The 19,469-nt window shown below is 52.2% G+C and overlaps 1 protein-coding gene across 6 annotated transcripts in view; it reads right to left on the reverse strand.

Annotated features, from left to right (window-relative positions):
• DPF3 (double PHD fingers 3) overlaps positions 1-14,186 on the reverse strand; it is a 310,493-nt gene extending 296,307 nt beyond the window's left edge. For 2 of the 6 annotated variants that reach the window (XM_017349461.3, XM_051826042.2), the window contains exon 1: positions 11,458-12,946. In XM_017349461.3, the coding sequence (XP_017204950.2) occupies positions 11,458-11,489 (32 nt within the window). In that variant the 5' untranslated portion in view covers positions 11,490-12,946. Of the gene's footprint in view, positions 1-11,457; positions 12,961-13,634; positions 13,740-14,021 lie in introns of those variants that run through there. The other 4 variants (XM_051826044.2, XR_007911682.2, XR_007911683.2 and 1 more) reach the window with 4 other exon arrangements.
• Between the last annotated feature and the right edge of the window lie 5,283 nt (positions 14,187-19,469).

Genomic DNA, 19,469 nt, shown 5'->3' on the forward strand with positions numbered 1-19,469 from the left:
CCTTCCTTGCAGATAAAGTTTGTTTTTTATTTTAAAACAAACAAAAAACCAGCTCAGAATTGGAATTTTCAGGCCCCGTCCAAGTCAAAAAGGCTGCGATTTTAGAAGGGGCAGAAACCCAGGCCCTTCTCCAGGGGAAAGCCTCTAGTTCCTCCTTGATGAAAATATAATCAAGAGAAATGATTGGGGGAAAGTGTTTTTTCTCCTCCATAGAATTGGGATTGGAAGGGGAGTGTGTGCATGGGGAAACATAAGGAATTATGCATTTGGATATGCATTTTAATTAGGTGGACAGAAGCAGCCGCCTGTTAATTTTTCTTGCTTGTTTCCACTTAGCATTCATCACAGGCAGAACTACCATAGAGCGCTCCCACGATAATAGATGGTTCTGCATTGGCTAAGTCCTCAGGGAAAATAATTAGCAGGAGAGAATATATTCTCTGCACTCCCACTGCCCCATCCACCCTGCCCTCCCCCGTCTCCGGCACCAGGGCACCTCCCCTCTCCCTGCCCCCCACCCCACCCCAGCTGACAGTGGCGGCCCTGGAGAGGCCTAGGGGAGCAGTCAGCTCTCCAGTTGACAGGCACACTTCCTTTGCCCTGCCAGGGAGCAAGAGTCTAGAAGGAGGAACAGACAAGCCAGAGGCCCTCCTTGGAGTGGGAGCTCCTAGGCACAGCGCGAAAGGCTGCTAAGCTGCTTGGTTCTGTGGGTCAGGTTGGCCATGGCTGTTGCCCAGGGCGGGAGAAGGAAGCTCCAGGAGGGTGACAGCTCTCACCAAGCGCCACAGGCAACAGATGATAATCTGTATCGTGGCTGGGTCAGCTCTACCGAAGAAAGGATGAGATTTTTGCTTAAATTTTTGCTGATTTTTATAAAGTAAAAGCACATTGTAGCTTTGCAGCAAGAATGAACTTGAGAGGGCCCATGCTGTGGGGCAGCGGGCTGAAGCCGCTGCCTGCAATGCCAGCATCCCATATGGGCACCAGTTAAGAGTCCTGGCTGCTCCACTTCTGATCCAGCTCCCTCATGCACCTGGGAAAGCAGAAAGCAGGGGAGGATGGCCTTAGTGCTTGGGCCCCTGCCACCCACGTGGAAGAGCTAAATGAAGCTCCTGGCTCCTGGCTTTAGCCTAGCTCAGCCCTGGCCATTGTAGCCATCTGGGGAGTGAACCACTGGATGGAGGCACTCGCTCTCTCTCTCTTGCTGTAACTCTTTCCAATAAATAAATCTCATTTTTACAAAGTGAATCTAAAGCATTTCCAAGACTCACAACCAAAATCCAACTCCAAAATGCTAAGCTCTGATTCCCACCACAATGTCCCCACAGCCTAGGAGTGCTTTCCCATACAGCTCCACACTGGCCTCCCTGTTCACCTGCAGATCCAAGCTCCAGTCACCTCCTCCCTCCCAGTGGTCTCCATTGAAGGACAAGGACCCAAGCCCAGGTTCCCAGAAAAGCACTCCTCTCTGCCAGGGGGCTGCCTCTGTGGGAAGACTCATTTCAGGGCTGAGTCGGGAAATGAAGTGAGGGCTCCCCCGGAGCTCATCTTCTCACCTATTTCAAGGCCAGACAGTGGGAAAATCCCATCAAGATCCAGGGTTTCGTATTTCCCCAGAAGCAATGATTACACCCGAAATGTAAAGCCAGAAACACTGCATGTTTTCATTTGAATCTTCGAATAACATTTAACAGATTAGGTATCCCTGACTCTCTGAGAAGGCCTCAGCCTGCTCCAGGGAACTCTCCAGTTCTCCCATCACACTGCACAGCTGTGCTTTCTGCCTTCTGAAATGTCTTCACGTCCATTATTTCATCTGGGCCCCTCGCTGGTGAGCAGGGCGGGGTGCCGGGGAACGGAAGAGCCAGGAGATGCAAGCTCTTCTCATTGACGGAAAGACAGGCTGGATTTGCTACCTCTTTTTAAAATATGCTGTCGTTTTATCATTTAACCTTTTTAATTCATATGTAATACTTATACATTTTATGGAGGTACAGTGCAATTTCAGCACATATACACAGCATCAACGGATCCGCTAGCCTCTCATTTTCCTATATTTCAGCGTGTTTGGAGACTGCAGGCTCCTCTCCCACTTCTTTATACAGAATATAACGCAGTGTTGTGAGCTGCAGTCACGTAGCCAACTCGCTGTACTGTGTGTACTGTGGGACACCAGGACTTGTTACTTCTCTCTGTTATCCGACCTCCCTCTACTGCCTCCCCCACCCTCCCAGCTGCTCCTGATCACTATTCTAAGTTCTGAACTACTTTTTTTTTTATATATATATTTCCATATATGACCAAGAACATACAGCATTTGTCTTTTTGTGTCTGGCTTATAATGACCTCCAGTTCCATTCATTTTGCTGCAAATGACAGAATTTCATTCTCTTTGTGGCTGAATAATAGCCCATGTTATATACATACACATTATATATATATAAACTGTATCCATTTATCCATCAATGGATAACTTGGTTGGTTCCATATCTTAATAATACTCATATTATTGGTAGAAATTCAAATTAGCATAGCCATCATGGAGAACAGCATAGAAGTTCCTCAACAGAAGTCCACGTGACCCAGCTATCCCATTTCCGGTATATACCCAAAGGAAATGAAGTCAGCATAGGAGACTTCGGCACTCCTGTGCTGGTGGCCGCGCTAACTTGTGACCCTGTGACCTCTTGACTCTCTCTGCACTGTCCTGTCCCCTGCGTGCTCCCTCCCACCCCCATGTGCCTAGGGAACCTTCACTCCAAGCCTCACCAAGCAGCTATGAACCCGGAACCTCCCCAAACGCAAGCCCTGAACCCCAACAAGGAGCCCCTGCTCTGGAGTGAAAGGAGGTACAAAGGGAAGGCAACCCTTGTGCGTGTTGGTAGCCATAGGTGAAGATAACCTCTGGGTTCCCAGTGCATCTTCTCCCAGAACACAGTGGCATGCCCATAGTGGGGATGGGAAGAGCTGAATTCTGTAGCACTATCAGTATTTTTTAAGGTTTATAAGGTGGAGATTGCTTGTACAATCTAGAAACTAAGCCCCTAAATGTTAAAGACTCCAATAATGAAGAGTATCTAGGCACAGCCCTGTAAGAATTGCAAACAAGGACTCAGATACTTCTACACCACTGTTCATAGTAGCACTGTTCACTATAGCCACAAGGTGAAAGCAACCCTAGTGCCCACAAGCAGATAAACGGATAAACAAAATGTGTATCTACATACAACGGCCATAAAAAGGAATGGAGTTCTGACGCATGCCACAACGTGGACAAGCCATGAAGACATTATGCTAAGTGAAATAGGTCAGACACAAAAGGACAAATATTGCGTGAATCCACTTACATGAAATGCTTAGAACAGGCAAATGTGTACAGAGAGAAAGCAAACTGATGCTTACTGGGGGCTGTGGGAAAAGGGAATGGAGAGGGCATTGTTCAATGAGTCCGAAGTTTCTGTTCAGCATAATGGAAAGTTCTGGAAATGTATAGTGGTGATGATGGTACAACAGTATTAATGTGCTTAACGCGACTGAACTGCACACTTGAAATGGCTAAAACGATGTTTTATGTTTATATATATATATATACACATATATTTTCCCACAATAAAACCAAATTAAGGGGACGCTCCTCTCTCCTGGAAGACAGGGTGACTATTTTGCTTTTTCTCAGTTCAAGCCTCAGAGTTCACACACTGGCTTCTGTGCACTCCCTGACGGTTTTTCAGCCCCTTCTTCCTCCTTTAGTGTTGCAGAAAACTGCCAAGGGGCTTTTCAACCAAAGGAAAGGCGGAAGATAATTACCCCAGTGGGATCTGGGACGTTCTGAAGGCACGTCATTCAGGGAGAGGCAGTGAATTCCAGAGCAGACACTGCGACACACACCCAGGTGAGGGTCAGACCCTGCACGTCCAGCTCCCGGGCACCTCCCTTTGCTCAGCAGTAGCACACGGGCACAGAGGGAGCTCACTGAGACATCAGTACAGGTCCACCGACCTCAGCTCACTGCAGCTGCCCCAGTGGAAGTGAAACAAGCACTGTGTTTCCACGGTAACTGGTATGGGTGTCATGGTAGGGCAGGAGACCAGAGACTCTATGGATAAATGGAACCCAGACGAGTAGCTGGATGTGTGGTTGCCCTTCTTCTACCTGCCAACACTGCACATTTTAAACAGCAAGGAAAGGGCAGATACTACCTATAATTCCAGTCTTTTTCGCAAGCAACACACTTTATCTGAGCACTTCTAAATATCACAATGGACCAACTGGTCTACGAGCTCCTCTTTCTTCTCTCATCTGTCTCTGGTTGGGGTGATGATGAGAAGCACAGGGCGCCAAAGGAAGAATCAGAGGAAAACCCTTCATTCTAAATGGCCCAGCCCAGCCTCCTCAGTCTTAGGCTCTGAGAAGGCACAGGAAGTTCTGACCACAACAGAAGCAGGTGTGGGAGCACCATGTGGCAAGACTGGGCCAGAGATGGTGAAACTGAGGGAGCGTCTCCCAGTCTCATGATTCCCTTAGAGCCACACTTTAAAAACAAGAAAGAATGTGAACTCTGGCCCCTGACCGTCCTCCTCATCGACCGAAGGAAGAGCCAGGAAGGTTTTACTCGGAAGGAATTTCAGCAATCGCACTCATCTTTAAGACAAGGAACACGCAGCCCAGAGAAGCTACGTGTCCAGCATCACATGGCCAAGTTGGTGGCAGGGCTGGGAACCCAGCTCGAGGCACTGGAGTCCTCTCCGGAGCTTCTTCTCGTCCGTTACTCTGAAGTCACCAAGGTCACCAGGACAACCCACTGGTGAGAAACGAACATGAGAGGGTGACACAGCCACGACAACGGCCGGGGAAAGTTTGGGGACGGGAAAACTTTCTGCTGGAACTTGCGATTACAGATAAAACGAACAGCAGATTTTCCCGGTGAGTAACAACATCAGCGGAGCTCACCAGTTCACAGCAGCCTGTCATGGTCACTGTCCCTGGATTGGGGGGTAGGGGTGGGCCCAGGGTGCAAACAGCGGGTTAGACATGGGTCATCATTATTCCCCAGGCTCGGAACAGAGCCTGAAGCTGGGGGGACCACTCAGTGTGGGTTACTTGAACCCAGTTATTAGGAACTCCAAGTTTAATCCCCTCACCTCTTCTGGCTCCCTGAATGTTGGCTGCCTCGGGGCTTCAGTCTCTCGTCCTGCCACTTGCCCCCACGGCGCACAGATGCACACCTAGAAATCCTCCAGTCTGCTCTTCCTTTCCCACCCCCCACCCCCAACACCTCCTAACCACTGCTTTTAAAACTCCAATGCAAATCACAAGCTTCAAAACCTTCCCTTGGTGACAGTTTTACAATGCTAGCTCCATTCATCCATATGGTTTGGCAGACTGTGAAACACCAGTAACCAGACCAATAAGAAAAACAAATCACAAAAACACTGCAACACCTCATCTCTCCCCAGTCACTGACAACAACTAGAAAAACCTGGGAACTCACGGTGGATCCTGCTATCGGCCTCTCTTGCCCTGAGACAACCATCAGGGCAGAGCTGCAGACCACACGGCGGCTTTATCCACTCAGCCACCTCTCTTCCTCCTCCACCCCCTCTTTATCTTTCCTTGTTAAATACCTTCATATTCAAAGACTATTTAAAACTAGGGTCATGCTTACATAAGACTCCTGATGGAAAATCGTGGCCAAGCAAAAAATATTTCAGTGGTTGTGGGATTCTTTTGGCCAGAGGTTTGCCACATTTGGCTACATTTCTGTGTTCTGGTGACTTTCAAAACACTCAGAAACCACAAAAGTTACTTTGCAGAGGCTGGGATAATAAACAGGCCTGGCTTCCGGGGCCTCTTTAGGACTCAGCTCCCACTGCCACGAGGATCCCCAGGGCTGCACTTTGAAGACCGCAGCCTCAGCCTCAGTTCCCAACCTCTTTCTGACCCAGGTTCAAACTGAAACATGCTACAGGCAGGTGTCTGACAGCAGCTAAGATGCCGGCATCCCACCTTGTAACGGCTGGGTTCAAGGACCCCCTCCACTTCCAATCCCAGCTTCCTGCTGAGGCAGAGCCTGGAAGGCAGTGGTAACGATTCAGGTAATTGGGTTCCTGCCACCCACATGGAAGACCAGCCCCAGCCATTGCGGGCATTTGGAGAGTGACCCAGGGCATGGGAGTGTTCTCTCTCTCTCTCTCTCTCTCTCACACACACACACAAATAAATAAATAAATGATCAATCAGTCAATCTTTCAGCATGCTGACCATGGCATTTTATTTTTGGCACTGATCTGAGGAGACAGCCCTGAAACAGCTTTAGATATTACGGTCTTCTCAGATGCACACAGATTCTAGCTACCCGCATGATTCCAAAACACAGAGCAGGATGAGAAGTCTCCAACCAAGCAGCCTCCAAATTCCAGCCCACCTTAGGGGTCTGAGTAGCTCCCAACCACTGCTACTCTCAGATGTCTCCCAGGGGGTCTGTAGGCCCCGGGCCATTCTCACAGGCTGACCCTGTGACAATGCCTCCTCTGGGATTCTGGCACAAATGAATCGCCCAGGCATTCACCCCACTGAAAAGTAACACAAGCTGATGAAGGCTAGACAAGTGAGGGCTTTCCTGCAGGTGTAACCAGAGCAAAGGGACACGAAGGTTCTTTAGCACCTGTTAGTTTCAGATGTCCAAGGGTCCTTTTTCATACAGAGCTAAAATCACATCCATAGAAGGCTGCTGCAAGTCACCAAGCCCCAATCACTCCTGTCCACTTAGTACCTGCCCACATCCCACCCCACCCCATCCCAAAACAGCCAAGAGGAGAGCAGAACCAAGAATGCGGCTCTCTCCTTCCTCTCTGAAAACGAAGGGCCGAGGCGAGAGTGGGGCCCGGCTTTTGACAGCCACATGCACAAGCACCTGGGATTAGAATGCACTTCATTCAGATCAGAGAACGTACAGAGGTGAAGTCTGCAGGCCCATCTGCACACAGGACCTGGGCTTAGTAAGTGCACTCACTTCCCCAGAGCTGTGGGACATAAACACACAACTCCCAGCCAGAGCAACTCCTTACAACGCAGATTTTTTATACAATCATGAGTGTGTGTGTGTGTGTGTGTGTGTGTGTTCACAGTTGCAAGCAGGACAAAATAGTTTACTGGTCTCATTCTTTATAAATAAGTAATTACAGGAGGCAAAGCCCTGTTGATTTATATGGAATAATTAAATAATAATAGCAGTTATTCTTTTCTAAGTAGGCAGTTATAATAATAGATACATATGTGCATAATCAAGTCTGGCAGAAGGTGGCAGGCATTCCCAGTTAAGTGAATACCAACTAGGGTTCCGATAACTTAATGAAAGAGTAAGTTGTTTAAGTGCTGGGGGAAGGTGGTGTGCCGGAACCAGAATATTAAGATTAGAACTGACACTAAATGCACTGCTTATGCAGAAATCAACCAGGATATAACAAGGTGACTACAGGCGCAAACCTTGGTCAAATCCCCATTCATATTACCTAAGTGTGTTTGCTTCACTGCAGGGCTGTTCTCTTCAGTGAGAATGAGAGTTCAGATTCCAGCTTCCCGTATCAGAGCCCCTGGTTCAAGTCCCACCTCCGCTTCCAAACCAGCTTTCTACTAAAACGCATCCTGACAGGCAGCAGATGACGGCTCAGGTACTTGGGTCTCTCCCTAGGTAGAATTCCTGACTCCTGGCTTCAAATTGGCTGAGCCCTGGCTGTTGTAGGCATTTTAGGAGTGGGTCACTGAACAGAAGATCTCTCTTTCAATTAAAAAAAATATTTTTAGATTTTAATTTTGGGGGCCAGTGTGCGGCATAATGGGTAAAGCCACTGCCTAGAGTGCTGGCATCTGTTCAGGTGCTAGTTCAGGTCCAGGCTGCTCCACTTCCCATCCAGCCCCCTGCTGATGTGCCTGGGAAAGGAGTGGAAGATGGTCCAAGCCCTTAGGCCCTTCCACACACATGGGAGATAGGGAAGAAGCTCCTGGCCCCTGACCAGCCCAGCTCTGGCTGTGGTGGCCATTTTGGGAGCGAACCAGCAGATGGAAGACTTCTCTTTCTTCTCTCTCTCTCTCTCTCTCCTCTCTCTCTGTAACCCTGCCTTTCAAATAAATAAATCTTTAACAAAAATTTTAATTTTTAAAATGAGGCTGACACCCACACATCTTCCCTCATTGTAGCTGCTGCTATGAATAATGTGAACTGTGCATTTACACACCACACATGTCCATCAGTGCTTTCCAATTCCATTTGTCCAGATGTGATGGCTTGGTGGTGGGGCCACCTGCTGAGTCCCCTTTGTGATCTGATCAGTCCTGGTAGCTCCTGTTTTTGCCTCTAACACTCTGCTGGGCAGTAATAAGATGTTAAAGGCGAAGACACAGAGAGAAGCCAGGCTGTCAGCTTCAGAGAGGAAGGGAGTGAAGGGTAGAACAAGGAGGGAAAAAAGGGGGGAGTTGAGGGGAGATCAAAGACCAGCAGGAAGAAAGCCAAACTGCTGAGAGCTGGGGCCCTAAGGAAGACCCCAAAGCAATGAGACTGCAATTGTGCCAGCCAGTTACCCCGGCGAACTGAATTATTGAATGTCCCAAGTGGAAAAGGCCAGGGTAATGAAAAATAGCCCACACTGAGAGTGGACAGAGCCCCAAGTAGGTGCTGCGGGAAACCTGAGCCTGCTTCTCCCTGGTACATTCACTCCACTCCACCCCAGTTCTTCGGGAACCCTTTGTGCGACCAGTTTCTGCAGGGGGCGTCTCTGGTGGTGGCTTTTTTTTTTTTTTTTTTTTTTAGAGGGAGGGAAAGAGGGAGGGAGGAGGAGGAGAGGGAGAGAGAGGAGATTCATAAAGCACACAGAGAAAATGCTAATGTCGCTCAGCTCCATTTCATTGTCCAGGAGGGACACAGGAGGGCACAAACATCGCTCTGCAAACCAAGCCCCACGCCCCCGCCCCGGGCACCACCGCCTGTCCGTCCCTTCAGCCCGGTGTATCTCGGCGCTTTGTTCTAATTTTTCCTATGCATAATTTATTCACGTGCGTGCTGTTTCCCCATCAGCAACTTTCAGCGACAACTGAAATATAGAAAATGTGCTATTAAACAAGTTGTTTTCAAAACATAGATGCGACTGGCGCCCGTCCCCTGCCCGCGACTTACGCGCGCGAGCTCTCGCGGAAGGAGTTTCAAAAGCACGCAGGGCGCAGGACTCGGCTGGGCGCGCGCATTGTTTACACCACCTCGCCTCCAGGGAAAGGGACTGGGACCCGGGCGGCTAATTATAAATGACCCCTCAGCCCCCACCTAGGAAACACAGGCGGGGCAGGGGAGGGGGGAGATGAGGAGGCAGTGGGGATGTGTGGCAGCGGAAACACGGGACGACGAGTACAGCACGACGCAAACGTCTCTAATCACCCTGAGTATAATTCAGAACTAATTCCACTTACTAGCCGGCGCTGGACCACCTTCTTCCCGCTTCTCGCCCCTTCCCCCACCCCCAACTCCCCCCGCTACAGACACCCTCCCCAGACGTGCACCCTTTCCACGGTCCAAAAACAAAAACAAAACCAAGCCACACCGGAGCGCGCGGCGAGCCCCGGGCGCCGGGAGGCTGCGCCCGCCCGCGCGTCAGCGGGCTCCCGGGTAACGAGCGTGCGGCTTTCCCCGTAGGAAGCCCAGGCGGCGCACATGTGAAATAGATTTCTCCAACTTGAGTTTCCCAGGTGGCATCCGCTCGGCTCTGTGGTTTCGGCTGGAAACCGGGAAACTGCTGCTCAGCCGCGGGGCGGGTGCAAACTCAGAGCTTCGGCGGCGTGGCGGCGCGGGCGCCCGGCGGCCGGGATGCGGCGAAGTTACGCCCATTGATTCCGCCGTAAAACAATATCGTCCTCCGGCCAGACGCGGTAGCGTTCGAGTGCGGCGTATCCGAGCTCCTCTCCGAGGAGCCTCGGCGCCCCGGGGCCTCTTCACCGCTACCTACACGCTGGTGGACGCGAAAGCTCTCGTACCTGGGGCTCTCCTGCCCCTGCGCCTCGCCACGGCTTAGAACGGCTGGGAGAGAAGCGGGTGCACGCGCGCCTGACTGCCCCCGTCTGTCCATGGCGCCAGGACCCCCACGACCACTGCCTGGGCCGAGATCCCAGTCTTCCGCGGCAATCGAGGAGGCGGGGGCCGGGAAGGGGGGGGGCGTGGGCGCGCATACGCGGAGTTCAGAGAACCAGGGTCAACCCCCACCACGCACTCCGCGTCCCCCACCCACCAGCACCTCACCTGCCTCTGGCCGGCGGCCCCCCGCAGCGCGGGGAGGTCCCGGGCGGAGGAGCGCGGCGCCGACCCCAGCCCCTGCCCCGGGCACCCCTCGCCCAGCGACACTAGTTTCCAAGGCCGCCGCCCCCGGCTCTGCGGTCGCGAGCGGACTTGGCGGCTTAACAATTCCACGGACTGGAAGGAAGGAAGGAAGGAAGCCAGGACGAATAGGAGGAGGAGGAGGAAAGCAGGCGGTCGGACCTGAGGACTGGCCTCCGCGGGGGCTTGCCCAGCCCGGCCCCCGCCGTCCCGGATCCGGGCGTCCGCTCAAAGTGTCGCGCGGCAGCCGCAGGCACCTGCCCCTCGCTAGAGCCGGGAGCCCCAGGCCGCCCCTCCGCCCGCTTCGGCAGCTCCCCAGAGCAGGCGACAGCACCTTTCAGGAGACCCGCGGCGTCCCTGCCCCCGGACCCACCCCCCGAATGGACCGGAGTCGGGAACGGGCCCCAGCCAGGGGCAACCGAACACGGTCCGGCGGCCGCCCGGAGCGCAGTCCCCGCCGGGGGCCTCCCCGGCCCCGGGGGCTCCCAGGCCCCGCTGCGCCCCCGCGGCGCTCTCTCAACTCCGGAAGGTTTGCACAAACTCCCCTCCGGCGATCGGAAGGCGGCGGGCACCCTGCAAACTCCCGAGCCGCCGCGGCTGGCCGAGAGCCGCGGGGCGGGGGCCGCGGGCTCCGGAGGCGCCGGGCTCCGCCGAGCGCATGGAGGCGGCCCCGGTCCGCCGCTCGCCCCCGGCCCGGCCGCCCCCAGCGCCGCGCTCGCAGCCCGGCCGCGCTGGGCGCTCGGGGGACCGCGCCGTCCCCGGGCTGCCCGCGACCCCCCGGCCGCCGCGCGCGCGCGAGCGCCGGCTCGCCGGCCGCCGGAGCCTCTAGCTGCCAGTCTCTCTCCGGATCCTCCAATTAAGCGGAACGCAAATGTAACAATTTTCTTCTTGTTAATTGCATCTCCTGACATTTCTGCGCGCTGGCGGGGGTGGGGGGGGATAGAGAAGATGAAGAAGTAAGAGCCGAAAGAAAAGAGAGAAGCCGCGGCCGCAGCGGGAGGCGCCTGCCCGCGCCGTGCACCGGCCGCGCTGGGCGCGCGGAAGGCGCCTTTTTTTTCATATTGAAACCACGCGGAATATGTACATTTTTGAGTCGTACTTACGCTTTCAGGGGGTTGTGAATGACAGTCGCCATTTTGCTACAATGTAACAGAATATTGTCTGTCTCAGAGTTCTAAAGGTTCGCTCAGGGGAAGCGGCAGGCCAATCAGAGCACGGGATACCGGCCCGCCGGCCAATCGGCGCGGCTGGCCGCCGGGTGGGCGGGGCCTGCGCGGTGGTAGTTATTAGGGGAGCTGTCAAAGCCCAGAGGTCACTCCCTTTTGTAGAGCCCGAGAGCTAGCAGGTCTTAAAGGGGCAGTACCGCGCGAGCCGCTCCCGCCGGGACGGTGCCGAGAGGAGACGCTCCGGGAGAGCGGGCGAGTTTCCTTCGGGTCCCTACTTTCCTAAAATAACTGCAGAGAGTTTGCGCTCCAGGGTGGAAATATTTACACATTGCCAGCAGCCCAGCGGCTCCCATTCATCGGCCGCGCACACCGCCGTTCTTCAGCCCCCGCGGGGTCCATCCCCGCGTTCCGGGGCAAAGTTGGAGGGCAGCCGTGGCCCACGCCCAGCAAATCACCGCACGCGTCCAGCCGCTCGCTAAGCGCTCCGGGTGCTGCGGCTTGGGCACGTTCTGGTTCCCCAAGTGTTTTCTTTATCTCGGCCGCCTTCCTCTCCCGGTCTCTTGGAACCGCCGCCGCCGCTGCTGGCGACTCCCGGACAGCAGCTGCCCTGTCCCTGGAGTGTCTCCATGTCAGCCTCGCTGCGGGCTCCAGCCAGGGCTTTCCGTTACGTAAGGCTCGGGGGTCACCCTGCGCCGCGCCCCCGCCCCCAGAAACTCCCAGAGCGGCGAGACCCGTATCCGCGCCCGCCGGAGGCTTGGGGGCCCCAGCTGGACGCCCCGGCTCTCCGCCCCTCGGGAAGCCGGGGACGAGGCACACGTCGCGGGCCGGGTGTTGTCCGAGTCCCTTTCCGGGAGCGGCGCTCGCGACTCCGGCGTCACCTTTCACTACTTAGATAGAAGGCGAAAAGAATTTGCTAATGAGTAATCCGCTGTGGCCAGAGGCGTCCGCTCGGAGTCAGCAAGAAGTCCCGTCCTGGCCGGGTCCCGACGGAGGCGGGAGGCTGGAGTGCAGGCGGGGCGCGGGACCGGCCCCCGGGCTCTGCGGACCGCCAGCCCCCCACCCCCACGCGGCCGAGTCCGGTCCAGCGGCCGAGGTCGCGGGGTGGGGGCGAGGGGCGGCTCACCTATGATCTCCGAACATCAGTAAGACGTCCCAGAACTTGCCAAGCTCAACTCCATACCCCAGCAGGGCTGCGGATGAGCCGCCGGCGGCTGAGTCGGGGTGTTGGTCAGGGGACCCCTTCCCCGTGCCTGGCCGGCGGCGCAGCAGCGCCCTGGCCCAGACGGCCGTCTGCACAAACCAGCTTCGGTGCTAAGCGCAGGCACTCCCTGCGCGAGGGGCTGGACCCAAAGCGCGTCCTTGGGCCGAGATGAGCCCGGGCATCTGAACAGGCCAGCACTGTTTTCTCACACCGGAAGCGCGAGTTTCAAGTTATCAGGCAGAACTTCCCCCAACGACTTTGAGATATCAAAAACGCAACCATTAGCAGACAACGGCCTTATTTTAATGCACGCAGTCTGGTAAGGGAAGTGAGGAATGTGGCGCCTGCTCCCGACAAGGTTTACGATCCAATGGGAGAGGGAGGGAAAAACAAATTCATACTGCGTATGAGAGAGTGGACATAGGGTTAACTGTCAAAGCCCAGAGCAGAAGCCAGTGTAGTCCCACTGGAAAATGGCAGATCAATCTGTCTTCGCTGTCAGAGATTTGAATCCAGAACTTACTTATGTTACATCTTGTACTGATTGGACTGAAAAATAATACATTAAAGATAGTAATTTAAAAAAAAAGATAGCCTTGACTTTTTGTAATCCACTGGAATATCATTTTAACTCTGTCAATACACACGTGAGTTCTGAACAAGCAGAATTATTACAAAGCTACCTTTTATCAATTCTGCAACATCAGTGAGCTGTTATTACTTTAACTTTGGATTTTATTTCATAGACAAAAGAACTTTTTTTTTTTTTTTGGCCAGATGTTCAAAAGCCAAGGGGCTTAGGAATGTGTTTAAAGGAGACAGGGTTCATGAACAGTTTTGGAAAATGTTCAATTTTAAAATGGAGCAGCCTTATGTACGGTTAGGGGTGCAGGCTGTGGAGTCCCCCACTTACCAGCTGGGTTACCATGGGTGAGTTTCCTTAGCATGAAGGCCTCAGTCTCCCCAGCTGTAATAATGGAGCCTCGTCCAGGTGGAGTCCATGGAGAGGTGACTCGTCCTGATGGCAGAGGGAATGCATGCAATCTGAGTAAGCGGACACTACAGGAAGTGAGACTGTCCATAGAGTATTGCTTTTTAAATGAATTATCTCAAGAAAAAAATGAGCAACTGAACAACTTTGATGGGATTAGAATAAACAAGAATGCTTCAGTGAGGCATAATATTATAACCACATAAACTTCAAAAAAAAATCCTCTTGCTGATCACAATTTCAAGACATTTTTTAAAATCACATTCCCAAAGCTCTATAGAGACACATATTTAAATCACCCCATCTCACCCCATCCCTTTCATCTTGACTGAAGAGCTTAGGCAACTGCATGCCAGGGCAGGGCAGATCCAAAATAGCCACTGCCCCTTTGCACCTGAAGGTTCACCATCCAGTCCAGGAGCCAGGAGCCACAGGTGACCACTGAGCACTTGAAATGTGGCTAGTCTGATCAAGATGTGTTGCACCTGTAAAACATACACCACATTTTTTTTTTTTTTACCATTTATTTTTTATTCATTTGAAAGAGTTACAGAGAGAAGTAGAGACAGACAGTCTTCCTGCCATTGGTTCACTCCCAAAGGGCTGCAATGGCCAGAGTTGGGCCAATCGGAATCCAGGACCCAGGAGCTACTTCTGGGTGTCCCATGTTGGTGCAGGAGCACAAGCACTTGGGCCATCCTCCGTTGCTTTCCCAGGCACATGAGCAGGGAGCTGGATCGGAAGTAGAGCAGCTGGGACTCGAATGAGTGCCCCTATGGGACGCCGGGCGCTGCAGGTTGGGGCTTTAACCCGCTGCACCACAGCACCGGTACCACCACATTTCATAGACTGAGATTTGGAAACAGTACAATATCTCTTTAATAACTTTTATGTTGGTCACATGTTGAAATATTTCAGATTTACTGAGTTAAATAAAATATTAATACTAAATTCATCTGTTCCCTTTTACTTGATTTTTTTTAAAATGACACTCCTGGGAAATTTCAAAGTATGCGTGTGGTTCATGTTATATTTCTAGTGTAATGGTGCTGGACGGTGTGTGTGGGCAGGGGAAGCTGCGTGGAGCCCATTCGCAATCGTGTCCGTCCATTATGTGTAGCCTTCCTGAATTCAGCCTTGCGGTTAGAGAGCAAAACTGGATGGCCACGCTCAGGTATGCACTGGACGATGCCCGGGGAAAGGAACACCCAGGGTGCAGCCAAGGACCCAAGGACCTAAACCCCAGGGACACCCATCTCTGTTCACTCCAAAAATGTTTGGAAGGGATCCTAGCAGAAGCCGGGAAGGATGGCATTTTGTTAGCGAGTTTCAACTTTTCAGCCAACTTTTTAAAGGCTTATCTCAATGTGAGAGAGAAGTAAGGGAAGGAGAACGCAGGTCCTCCAAGAGCCAAAGAGTTCATTTGGAAGAGGAAGTGTGCCACAAAAGCCATCCAAAATAAATGGAGTTCCTCTGGGGCTCTGGCAGCTGAAGGGGGTTTAAGTCCTGTGGGTATGAAAAACAAGAACAAGCTCACCCTCAGTCCTTCCATTCAGCCACAGGAACAGCCAGTCATGGCCTGAGCAGCTAGTTGGCCGTTCCCTGAGATCCACGACCAACTCTGGTGTGTTCTGAGCACTGAACTGAAGACAAATTCTTTTGAAGAAAAAGATGCATTCAAAGTGCAACCTGATTTTCTCTCTTCTTGGGGGATGTGGGCAGATGGGCTCTTACTCTGTTCACAGTCTCTCAAAGTGCACATGCATACACACGCGCGCGCACACACACACACTCACACTCAAGTTCTGGGCCTGGGGGTGCTCCTAGAGCCAGGCCTCTGAAACTTCATATTTCAGGCTAGTGTCAATCAGAAACAATGCTGTTGCTTCCCCCTAACTTAGTTCATTCATTCACTGCAGGCTTTCTCAGAGGGAGGCATTGTGCTAGGCACAGGTGGCGAATTAAAAATAAACCAGACATGGGAACAACCCTCAAAAAGCAATTTCCATCCATCTGGAGAGAGAATAAAGATAGTAGGCCCAACCCTAAGAGCAAGCGGAGCAATTACTCGATGGGACTTAAAAGGAAAACACAGCCCGCCCTGCTGGTCCTCCCCATCTCCTGCAAGGTGCCCGTGAGCCCAGTGGATGCATCCTTGGGTATTGGTTGAGTGGATTTACTCCTCTGAGTTTCCACGGTTCCGGTGTATCCAGCCTTTTCATAAAGTAGTACACAATAAAGGAGAAATGATATATGCCAAAGGATCTCCTAGAAGTATTTCCACTTGCTTGGGAAGTACTTAGAAATGAGCCAAAGGGTGAAAGGCCTTCTGGACCAAACCTAGAATCTGGCAACAGCCAATTCATTTGGCAAATGTGTGTAAACTCCCCACTGCTGGGCCTGGAGGTGCAGAGGGAGCTGAGACAACCCTCACCTTCAAAGGGCTCGCATTTGAGAGATGGGGGAGGGAGAAACAGGCCCTTCTGTGCAGAGCCACCGACCCGACTGGAAGATCAGGGTTGTCATAGAAGAAGCTGTGCCTGACCTAAGTCTCACATGACCCCTGCAGAGATGGCAGTCCCTGCAGGGGAGTGGGGGAGGGCACTGGGGTCAGAAAGCACTCAGTGCAGGCAGTGGAGAGGCCAGGAATACCAGCGGAAGCTGGAGAGGCAAACAGGGGGTGCCGATACCAGGAGACAACCAAGCAACACTGGAAGATTGTAAGGCAGGGTGATAATGAAGAGACTGGGTTTTTCCCAAAAGTTCATTTCAGTAGCAGCGTGGCCAGGGGATGGAGGAGGCTGAGCTGGAGGCCTGGGAACCGGCAGGGCTGAGGCCTGAGGGCACAGATAAGGCCAGAAGCAGGGACTTCTGGGAGAGCGGAACTGCAAGGTGTGGTCACCAGTTTGCCGTGGGCTTGAGGGACAAGAGAGGGGTCCCAGTAACCCTCCTTGGGGGTGGACACCAGGTCCAGGCCAAAGGCCTGAAGACTGCAGACAACTGAAGCTCTGGGACTTTCTCTGGCAGGGGAGGGGCTCACCCTGGTAGAGGAGCTTAGACCCATTCCCAACTCTCCCCTGCTATTGGTCTAAGTCTCTTTTCCTGGGTGAATGATGACCTAGGCTGGGATTCTCTTGAGCCCCTCCCTTCCTCTCTTTAAGAACTCCACCTTCAACAGGGTCCCTTCCAAATGTCCTCACTCTTTCCCTAGGGCGCGTCCTGAGCTGGCGGCGCAGAATTTCCCTCCTGGGTCATGGCATCTTAAGAGGAGACTGTAGGACACCCCAAAATCTTCACCCAAAAGGGGTCAAAGCTTCACGAAAGACATACACGTAGCCACAAGCAGCAGCTGGACTAGGAGCTCAGGCACCAGGAATGACAGCAGGTAGGCTGTTCCTACCAGGATATTTTCTTCAATCAGATCACACAGAATAGCCACCCTCTACTCCCAGGACCAGCCCCAGCCTCTCTCGTGCCAGAATCTCATAAGCAGGCCTTGCTCCTTCTTCCTGAGACACTGGGTTCAGAGCCCTAGGGCTATCTATTTTTTTTTTTAATAACTCCCCTCTCTTCACCCTGCTCTACCTGCCAAGTCCGCCTTGGCCAGGACCTCTCTTGGCCCATCTGCGTGGACACCATGTGGATGAAATCCTGGTAGCTCTGGTGTCCTGAGTCAAAGCAACTGGCACAGCCTCCTGCAGAAAGGGACAAAATGGAACAGGGGAAAAACTGTCCGCCACTACTGCCATGGGGAGTGAGCAAGACATACCTGAGCCAAACTCCCCTAAGACATTACACGCATGTGAAGAAGCAGGTGTACCCGCCTTGGCCATTGCCTGGAGAAAGAAACTTCTTTTCATTTGCAAAGGTGGCTGCCCAAGGGTGCCCCAAAGAGGGCTTTCTGTGGGGTGTTCCTTTAAGTATGGTGACACTCCCGGGCACCTGTTTCCCTCACTCATGCCACTTACATGACCTCAGGCTTCTGCTCTGTCATTAGGCAGGAAACATCCAGAAGTCTACAAGCCAAGCACAGGAGGGCATTTTGAGTCTTGTTGTTCTGCAGACATTTACACCACCATATAAAAATAGGTGTCCACAGCAGGAGAGATGGAGAGAAGCCACAGGACCTAAGATCTCCCATACTTTGGCAAAGAGGCTGGGACCTGCTGGATTCAAGCAGGTGTTTTTCTATTCCCTGACAGTTCCAGGCACTGAACTCTGGCCTGCATGGCTGCAAAAGGATCTCTATCCCAAGCTTATTCTATCCCACAGGAAAAAAATGAAGGAGTGAGAAATGTTCCTGCAGTTCATAGAAGGCCCAGTATATTTTAAATGCATCTAAACCCATAGGGGCAGCCAGCCTGAAGACAACTTCTTCAACGCAGCACTGGGTTCTGGAACAAAGGCACAGCCCAAAGGGTCTAGAAATCCAAAGAAAATATGAAAAGAGAAAAGCAGCAGAGGGAAATCAGTGAGCAGAGACTACTGGGAGAAGGGAGGGAAACAGCAGCACTGGTTCTAGTAAGGGAAAAGCAAGAATACAATGAAACAGGAAGCAAAGGAAATGTATGTGTGGCACCTGGATTTGCAAAGTCGTTGGCTGTTCTCTGTTTTCATCAAAGGAGGATACCATTTATTCTATCCCTGCGGAACAGACAAAATTCCTATAGTTGCCATTTTGTAATCGTTGGAACCCAACAACAATTCTGAAAACCAGAGCTGTTTTCTAGATACAAGTGGGCTCAGTAACAGTGACTGTGAAAACCCCTATGCTTCTAGAAAAGCTATTTATGAAGCTGATAGTAAATATTTTAATCTCATCCATTTAGCAGCTTCAGTTTAAACCTATTTGGATTAAATGGATCTCAAGTTAGTCATTTGCTACTTTGGGCCTTGGCAGAGTTTTGTCCATAACTCTGATAAAATACTTGGATTTTGGTGCTTCTTGTGTACTGTCTCCTACCGCCACAAGGTGTGGGGAGGGCGGACCTTGAAATCTTCAGCCTGGTGCAAGGCCTAGCAGATAGTTAATAATGGGCAGTTGAAAGAATAAGTAAAAGCAGAAATAACTCAATTCCATGTTACAAACCCCACCCTATTAACATATCTACTCCAAACCCACTAGGATGGCTAGAGCCGAGAGGTGTTGTTGAGAAGGTCAGGGTATTAGAACCCTCCTACACCAATGGTGGGATTGTAGAATGGTGCAATAATTTTGTGAAACACTCTGGCAGTTCCATAAGCAATTAAACATAGCGTTACCATATTACCCAGCAATCCCACTACCAATATCCAAGAGAAATGAAAACATATGTCCACATAGAAACTTGTATATGAATATAGCAGCATTATTCATAACATCCAAAGGACAGAAACAACCCCAATGTTCATCAACAGACAAATGGACAAAGAAAAGGCGGTATAATGATGCAGTGGAATATTCTTCAATCACAAGAAGGGATGGCGCACTGACACACACTACAACATGGGTGAAGCCTGACCACATTGTATGTTAAGTAAAAGAAGCCAGTCACGGCCGGCGCGCGGCTCACTTGGCTAATCTTCCACCTGCGGCACCAGCACCCCAGGTTCTAGTCCTGGTCGGGGCGCCGGATTCTGTCCCGGTTGCTCCTCTTCCAGTCCAGCTCTTTGCTGTGGCCCGGGAAGGCAGTGGAGGATGGCCCAGGTGCTTGGGCCCTGCACCCGCATGGGAGACCAGGAGAAGCACCTGGCTCCTGGCTTCGGATCGGCACAGTG

This window comes from Oryctolagus cuniculus, chromosome 20 (assembly GCF_964237555.1).
Source record: "Oryctolagus cuniculus chromosome 20, mOryCun1.1, whole genome shotgun sequence".
In the NCBI taxonomy this organism is placed as follows: Eukaryota; Metazoa; Chordata; class Mammalia; order Lagomorpha; family Leporidae; genus Oryctolagus; species Oryctolagus cuniculus.